This window comes from Aptenodytes forsteri, unplaced genomic scaffold (genome assembly GCF_000699145.1).
Source record: "Aptenodytes forsteri isolate BGI_AS27 unplaced genomic scaffold, ASM69914v1 Scaffold111, whole genome shotgun sequence".
NCBI lineage: Eukaryota > Metazoa > Chordata > Aves > Sphenisciformes > Spheniscidae > Aptenodytes > Aptenodytes forsteri.
In genome coordinates, this window is record NW_008794710.1 from 2,196,079 (window position 1) to 2,205,285 (window position 9,207).

The following is a 9,207-nucleotide window of genomic DNA, read 5'->3' on the forward strand; positions in this document are numbered from 1 at the left end:
GGCCCGAGATGGAGACCGGCGTCAGCGGCGGGGACCCGCTCCCGAGGCTTAGGCGCCCTTTGCAGCGAGGGGCAGAGCCCCGCGCCCCGCTGCTGCCGCAGTCGCCTTTCGGGGGCGGCGGGACGGTCGGTGGGTGGTGCTGGGGACGCGGGCCGAGGACGCGGGCCGAGGACGCGGAGACCCCGCCGGGAGGGGAGCGGAGCGGAGCCAGGCTCTGCGAGGCGGGCGGTGTGACAGAAATGCCCGGGCGGGGAGCGGTGACAAGCAGCGCCTGCCGCACCGCAGCTCCCGCGGCGGGAGCGGGGAAAGGGGACGGACCCTGCGCACTGCAGGAGTGAGGGTGCTCCTCGGGTAAAGGGGCGCGTTGCCCTGCCGGTGGGGTACTGCTTGCTCGCAGCCAGCACATCTTCCCTCGGGTGTCTGCTCGTAACAGCGAATTGGATGGGAAAAGGGAGACGTGAGTTGTGTAAAACACTTGCAACCGCGGATTTCTTGATGGGGGTGAAGTGCTTAAATGCTCCAGGCCCAAGCTCTAGTAGATGAGGAAGAATCTAGGAAATAAAAATGCCTGTAAAGTCTAGCAGAGCTGTTAGTATGCTCAGCTGGTGATAATGCAGGTGGAGGAGCCAGCATACATTACACTGCTGGAGGCACACAGGCCACCAATAACTTCTAGTGATAAAGTTCAAAGTATGAAACATCAAAGGCACCTTTGACACCTTTTTTCGGACAGTGTCTATAAGTATTGAGTGTGTTAGTTGGTTACTGTCATGCACAAAAATATGCTTTCAAATCTGCTTGCTCTGTTGCCTTGCTTTCTTCTAAAACAATATATGGTGATGAGGGAAAAAAGAAAAGATACTTTTCTGCATAATGATAGTTTTAGTTTACCTGCTGAAGGTATGCAGTGTGAATCAAGCTAGCTCGTGAAACTGAAGTTGAAAATCTCTTGTGAAGTAACTGCAGTTGAGTACAAGAAAATTATTTATGCCTGAAATCGGTTTGCAAATACTGAAATTAACAAAAAAGGATACAAATAAATCAGTAATCGGAAATACTAACCTGACTTTCTATATGCTTGATTAATAAAAATGCTTTAATAACACCAGGAGGTTTTTAATTAGTTAAATAAGCCTTTCATAATCTAGTCAGCTGTTCATTTCCTAAGAAGGTACACGCGCACAGTATGTGCTGATTGTTACTGCTTTATCGTTTTATCAGAGGGTACCTTGCGTAGTCTTTTATTTCAGGAAAAAGGAGAGCTGTTTAGAATACTTCCTCTGTAATACAAAGTATTATACTGAGTGTAATAATCTCCAAAGATAAATGAATTAAATGTTTTACGTAACTATAATCATACTCCATTTAATGACTGGCTTTAGTGCTATAATTATGTTCTTATTTACAGAAGAGTCTACAGCTGTAGAGAAGAAGAGGAAGCCTCTTACCAGACTGAATGTTCATTCTGCATTCTGGATTTTGGCATCGATTGCTGTGACATACTACTTTGATTTTTTAAAAACTGTTAAAGAAACTATTCAAGCAGATAGGTAAGGTAACTTTTCTTACAAAGAAAGCTGTGTTTTCATCTTACAATCATATCCAGTTTGTTACATCTGAACACTGTGTTTTAAATCTTGGCTAAACAAGATCTATAATAGGAATAGAGAGGGCTGGGACTGTTCAGCCTGGAGAAGAGAAGGCTCAGAGGGATCTTGTCAGGGTATATAAATACCTGGAGGGAGGGTGGAAATAAGACGGAGCCACGTTCCTTTCAGTGGTGCCCAGTGACAGGACCAGAGGCAATAGGCACAAACTGGAACACAGGAAGTTCCCTCTGAACATCAGGAAACACTTTTTCACTGTGAGGGTGACCCAGCACTGGCACAGGCTGCCCAGGGAGGTCCTGGAGTCTCCATCCTTGGAGATACTTAAAACCTGTCTGGACATGGTCCTGGGCAACTGGCTCTAGGTGACCCTGCTTGAACAGGGGGGTTGGACCAGATGACCACCTAAGTAATTATTATTAAACTAATTTTTAAGAAAACATAATGCTTAAAATTTTGCTATAATTATTTTTTTTCTTTAGGCTCTACTGAGCCATCTGTGTACATGCAAAATTTGTTCAAATAGCAGGATGTTTTAATACTGTACCTTCAAGTTTACACTTCCGTACAAGAAATTGCTGCCTGTTTTGTTGAAAGCGTTGGGGTTTTGATTTTATTTTAATCAAAAAAAGCTGAAATTAATCTTTAAACATCAAAATGAAGTTCTCTAGACTTCTTTGAGTAGACTAGTGAAAGATTAGTGAAATGATTCTTCTGAAATAATTTCTATTTCTTTTCTATTAAATTATTTTCAGTGGGATTGTTGGATGTTAAATATTTTTAGATAGCTTCACCTGGAAGTGCTTTTAAAACTTTCTCATTGTCATTGTTGTATCAATATGTGGAAGCTGAACAGGGCCTCGCTCTGTGCTGTGAGGTTCTGTAGAGCTGCTGTTCCAGGCTGGCCTAGATAGACCCTACATCCAGTTGGCTGTGGATACAACTTCGTGATTCCAGGATGTGATCAAAGTTTTGGGTGGCCCCATCCGCTCCCTGCAGTACCCTGTCTTCCTGCGTTGCTTATTTAGGTAGACTATGGCAACTGCTCTCTTAATGCAGATTTCTCAATTGGTAGTATTGAGGTCCCAAAATAGCATACGATATTTGCTGTACCATACGAGAGCAAATGTTAGACCTGAGTAGGAAGATCCTTGATTGCCCTTTGTAATTTAGTAATCAAACTATGGTAATAAGAATTCACTTTTCAAAATTTTTATTTGCTAAATACACATTCAGATGAGTATAAGATTTTATTAAAGTGCACCTTCCTCCCAAGCTGTCTTTCCCATCTTACTCTTGAAGTATGTCCTCAAAGAGGCTCAAAAGTGCATCTTCCTAAATAATCACATACCCTGTGTTTTCTTGATTCTGAGTTTGAAATCCTGGAGTTCTCTATGGTTTTCTTCAGCTGCTATAAAGAAAAATCTTCATGCTTCTCTGTTAAATTTGAGAGTTCATAAACTTGAAACTTTAATAAAGCTTTCTGCAATGTTTCTGTTGCTCAGAAATCAGTAGTCTAATTTATAGTGAGAAGCACAGTTGCAGTGGAGCCTATTTTATTTCATTACTGACAAGGTATTTTTGGTGTGGTAGTATAGTAGATCACTGACAAGGTCTGTTGCATTGCATTTCCAAAATATTTGAGGGACAAATAAATGACAGGAATGTTGCATTGCAAAATTAAACTCAATTAGTTATGTATATTAGACAGCTTTAGAAGGGCAAAAAGTGTTTTGTAAAAGTAATTTAAGAAAAAAACTACAGGAACTCTAGGCCAATCTGTATAATTAACAGGTATTGTCTGTTCTGTTTCTAGACTAGAATGAAGATTAATGTGCAAACTGCAATGTGACTGTGCTTAACATGCTTTAACGTGCTTTCCTCTCCCCCCCTCCCCCCCCAGTTGGTGGTTTGCCTCTGGCAGTTGTTTACTGGCTGCAAGTTCATCTGTTGCCATTTACTGCATACTATATCTTGAGTGGTATTGTGGAATTGAGGACTACGATGCACAGTATCCAGCACTGATACCTATCACAACAGCTACCTTTATTGCAGCAGCAATTTGGTAAGTTTGAACGCTACAAACTTCTGCTAAACCTGTGCAAGCCTAACTGTGTTACTGGGCTCATTTTATAAAAAGTATAATTTCTCTAATTCTAAGTGTATTGGTGACAATACCAGTCTTACGTAGCATAATTTCTTCCACTTTCAACATTCATTCACAAAACAAGAGTTGCAACTGTCGGAACTGTATATTAAGTGTACTTGTAGATACACCAGATCTTTTCTGTTGTGAAAATTTATGGGAAAACTGAAGTCCTCAGCTTTGTTAGTGTAAATTGTTCACCTCTGACAACTCTTTGTGAGGTTTACAAATTAAGACAAAGGTGTATTCTCTAGCTGAGAAAAAATTATGCCTGATCAATTTCTAATACAGAGTTCTTCATTATCAAACAATCTATAAATAGCAAACATATTCTGAAATTTATACTTCTAGCTATTGTTATATGAGCTTTAAGGGTTTATATCTTGTCAGAGAATGGTACTTTTAGTAAGAGCTACTTTCTTTATGAGATGATAGGAGTCAGAATTGAGCAAATGTGCATGTGAATGAAAAAATTATATACGTGTGTGCCAGTATATTTGTTTGCTCTCTGCATGAAAGCTGGTTCTCTCTTTAAGTTCAGATGTTGCAGCTGAATAATGTCAGTCAGTATTCGTTGCAATGCTGGGGAAAAAAGGAACACTGAAGAAGATAAAGGTTCCTTATAGTTTAGAATTAGTCAAATCTATAATCCTTGTAATTCAGTTGTAAAATAAGTTGGTTTTCCCCCTTTCTCTTCAGTTAACTGAAATCTGCTTGGCTGGAAGTACAAGTTAAGGTTTTTCTCAGCTGCCATGTATGTCCCTGGAAAACTCAAGAGTAGTTAATTTTCAGGTGCTTCATATACAGAGATTCTGAAAGTAAAAGGTATCTTTACCCTTGATGGGACCAAGTGGACTTGCACAGCGTAAAATCTACAGCAGCTACTGAAGTTCTCAGATGAGTTGTCAGTAAATAAACAGTAAACTAAACTACCAATTTAATAAGTAGATGCTGGGATCTTTTCGTTTTGTTTTCTCTCAAATCTTAAAGAAACAAGTATTTTTCCAGGTTGCATAATTTAAATCTCATTTCCTCTTGTGCCATATTTTCTTTGTGTGGCTGATATTTCCATAATATGACAATTGAACTTACCAAAAACTTCCTGCTTTTATTCCCAGTTTCAACATTGCCTTGTGGCCTGTCTGGTCGTTTATGACACCTTTGTTGCTCTTCATTCAGTTTATGGGTGTTGTGATGCTTGTGTCACTCTTGGGATAAGTCCTTAAGGTAAATAATTGAATTGTTTAAGCACATAAAAACATCTATCTTGTTGCATGAACTGCTTTGTTAGACATTTAAGGATTGTAAGACCATTTAAGGATTCCTTCTCTGTTTTGTGTACGCTTTTAGAATATTGACATTTTGTGGCACATAGAGTAACCGGAGAACATGCAGGTATCCTAAGGGGAAGAATATCCTTTTTCTCTTCTGTAAGATTCTGTTCTAGACAGTGAAAAGAAGCGATTAGTGAGAATGGATGGTTTTGGGGAGTACAGGCCAAATACCTGCAGCTTTTACCCAGACTGGGAAAACTTCTTAGTGAAGTTGCTTGACCTGATAGTGAAGGAGAGAAGCTATTAACATCCATATGCAACTGTCTTCTCTATTTTTATTTTTTTTTTAATTCAAATTATTTGTCTTGTCTTGAAGTATGCTGTTCTCATTTTCTGTGATGAACAGTCCAGATCAACCTGCTATCTGGAAAACTGCCAGACATCAGAAGTTCTTTGTTCTTTAAAAAACAACCTTTCAAAGGCAAAACCAGATATTTTGTTGACTTGAAAAATTCATTTTCAATAACTGCCACATTGAAAAGGGGTTCTTGCATCTTTTGTTAGGATATACTATTCAAATGAGTCCTGTGAAATTGAAAAAGATTAAGCAAGACAGCAAAGACGGCTCAGTAAATAGGGTGAGGGATGTCCCCTGTATCACAGGCATCTACATCACCCAGTGAAGTGACTCCTTCAGCAGGTCTTGTTTGCTGTGCTTCTCAAGGGAATGTGGGGAAGCCTGTTCGGTTTTGCTTGCCATCACAAATCCTTTCCAGTGAGGAAGTCCCCCAGCATTTTTGAGTGCAGCAAGAAGAATGAGACAGTGCTGGATTTTGAGCATAGCCTCTTGTAGTGCCAGGGTTATAGGCAAAAAATACTTAATGGGTGGGACAGTGAAACACAGCTTTTGTTTGCATAAACAAACTGAAACTAGTGTTGCATTTTTTTTCCCTATTTTCTAGATACCAAGAAACCTGATTTTTTTAAGGAGGTAACTTAGGTCATACCCTGACAACACCTATAGACTTCTGAAAAATACCATACTTATTTCAGAACCTCTCTACTGTGTTGTGGGAGCTTCAGTCAGACTGGTTAATGCAAACTTCTTTAAATCATGTTGGTTCGTTCTGTCATTAGCTATGTTCTGTCTGAGCACTGGAAGGATGTGGGGAAGGGATGCATTTCAGTGTGTTAGCGCTGATCATATTAACAGACTAAAACAACCATTCTGTAGTAATTTGTACTTAGAAAGTAAGAAGTACAAGTGAATTACAGATAACCTGAACAGCTGAACCTTATGAAAACGTTCCGGTTTTCTATATGAACAGCCAAGTAAATTCTGTTTACAGAATTTATTAATTCTGTATTAGGCCAAATAATTATTGGCCTAATAATTAGGGCCAAATTATTACTTGGTGATGCCAAATCATTAACTAATCATTATCGAATTAGTACAAGATACAGCTTGTGCAGTATATACGACCTTACAGCATTTTTGTTAAAGTTGGATTTGTTTTCTCTTTTCTTTCAGCTTCATGTGAAGGACTCAAGTAACTGTTATCCTGCAAAGTGGATGTCACTTTTGTTACATTCCAGTATTTTTATTATTTCTAATACTGTTTGTTTGCTCTAACTGATACCGTAATTCTTAGACTACCTGATTTATAAATAAAATGGACATAACCATAGGTCAGCCAGTGGCTGGGAAAAAGCAACTGATTAGTGAATGATTGAAAGATAGATAGGTTTTACCTCTCCTAGTAACATAAAGCATTTCATCACTGCTTTGTAAAGCTTTTATCTTTCAATATTAAGTAGATGGGTAATGAGTCAGTTATATAGCCCTAAATCCTATTTGGGGACTCCAGAGGTCACCTAGTCCAACTTCCTGCTCAAAGCAGGTGGGTTGGTTTGAAAGTAATTGATACTTAATAAAAATGTTGTGGGTTTTTAATACTATATTCTTTCCATTTGAATTGACAGCTAAAATACTGTTATCTGGAATCTGTGTATGTACTTGTAAACTTACTCATAGGTGAAAAAGGAGACATTTCTCGATCTATTAAATTTCTAATGTTATGTGTATTTTCATGTAGGAAATACTTTATTACCTAATCTCTTGACTTCAGATCTGCTAGTGTTTGAAAAAAGATACAGATCGGGGTAAGGGCCTAGAAAGCTGGTTGACATTTACATCATTATTAATTTGCAGTGCTATCAGTGAAATAAATGGATTCTACTTGTGCTGATATAGTTTTTTGCCAGCCAAAGATAGATGATCAAGCTGTGAATAACAATAATATGAACAATATTATTGGTTAACAATAATATGAACACTATTAACACTACACAAGAATTTCAGAGCACAAAGTAAATTCTTCTGATGTATGCACTATTTTTCAGTATTCAGGATGTTATTCTTCTGTAAATTAACTTTTCATTCTCAGCAGTGCCTGTTAATGAAATTGCCATTTTTCTTCCTCAGCAATGAAGAGGCTGATACTAACTTAAATGCCATTAGTCATACACAGTTGGGAAAATAAAATAACTTTGTCCACTTTGGCTGACATACCTCAGCATCTGGAAACCTGTGCACCATTTAGTTGCTAGACCATTTTATATAGATCCTTGTGTTAAATACTTTCACACCCAGACCTTTTGGAAGGTAGGAGAATGTAGAAGCTGGGTATTGAAACTTGTTAAAATCTACTCTTTGAGACTGTTGCTTGAAGTCTGGACTGTTAGAGGAGACTGTGTTCTTCATTCTGACTTTCAAATTCACACCATTGCTGAAGACACAATACATGAAATGTTTAATAATGAAAAACATAGATGTTGTCTTAAGCTGCTACAGTTTCATTAAGGAAAAAGGGTGCTGTCGGTATGCAATACAAAGGATCAGTCAAACCAAAATAAAATACAGGTACCAGTACCGTTAAGTAGCTTGTAGAGTAAGTTAACATCTCAATTTGTTTAAATGTAATATTTAAGTTTTCCAAAACAAGTTGTACTTCACATCTTTACAGGGCAAGTTGCTTATCTTCAGGTCTTCATCTTTTAACAAATTTTAACAATTTTACGTCTGCATACACAGGTACGTTTGAGTAACTTTGTTTATTACAATATTTAAATGCACTGTTGCTCAGGGATGGTAATTATCACTGTATTTTTATTTGTCAACTATATAAATGCTCTAGGTGTTTTAAGTTGCCTTGTACTCTTGAATTAAAATAACTATTTGCTACATATTTCTTCAGATTTATTCTTCTGGACATCTTAATAAACTTCATACAAAAGTGATCAATTACTGTTCAGTACTTAACTGTTTAACCATCCAATTCCACTGTTCTTGGGGACTGCCAGCTGATCATTTTGCCTGTAAAATAGATCTTCATGTAGATTTTAAATACTGTACTTGACTAGGAGTATGTTTGTCTTTCATGACCTCTCAGCTGGATATACTGAAGGTGTAATACCATTCTGTACACCTTTGGAGAGCTAAAATCCCAGGTATATATGCTCATTGTACAAAAGTCCTGCAAAGTCTTTCAGTAACAGTTATGAGTATCTGATGCAATACTTAGGCGCTTACTGGCTCACAAGGAAGTAGTGGCAAATCTGGAAAGAAGTTAAAACAATGTTAGCTGTAATTAGCAACTAGACAAAATGTTGCTGCCGCTTCCAGTTCTGTGAACTCCTTGCTTTTGTTACTGCCTTACCACCAAATAAAGAATTTAGGGCAAGAGATTAGAAAGAGGTATCTTAATAGTTTCCTGAAAACAATTATTAGGCGATCAAAATCCCTACCTCTACCACAGCTTGAATATATTAGCTGGCTACAGACCACCATAGATATTTTCTGTATCTATTTACATTAATTTCATTTGAGGATGAGAGTGCGTACTGGCACCAAGGAGCTTTTCTTCACAGGTGGCAAGGGATGCTCTAGAATCATCTTAAAATAACATAGAAATAAAATAGTCTAGACAGTGAAGATTATTTATCAGTTACCCATAGAAGCTCTGTAAAATGAAAGCATTTTCCTTAGTTATAGAATAGTTTGGGTTGGAAGGGACCCTTAAAGGTTCATCTATTTAAATGCCCCTGCCAGGGGCAGGGACATCTTCAACTCGATCAGGTTGCTCAGAGCCCCGTCCAGCCTGACCTTGAAGGTTTCCAG

At 38.2% G+C, this 9,207-nt stretch overlaps 1 protein-coding gene across 1 annotated transcript; it reads left to right on the plus strand.

The window, feature by feature from the left end:
• The first annotated feature begins 6 nt into the window (after positions 1-6).
• TMEM128 (transmembrane protein 128) lies at positions 7-8,321 on the plus strand. The gene is made up of 6 exons (XM_009273762.2): positions 7-129; positions 1,409-1,550; positions 3,511-3,672; positions 4,872-4,980; positions 5,990-6,018; positions 6,559-8,321. Exons 1-4 carry the CDS (start codon positions 9-11, stop codon positions 4,969-4,971), a joined length of 525 nt encoding a protein of 174 aa, XP_009272037.1. The 5' UTR covers positions 7-8; the 3' UTR covers positions 4,972-4,980; positions 5,990-6,018; positions 6,559-8,321.
• Positions 8,322-9,207: the final 886 nt, after the last annotated feature.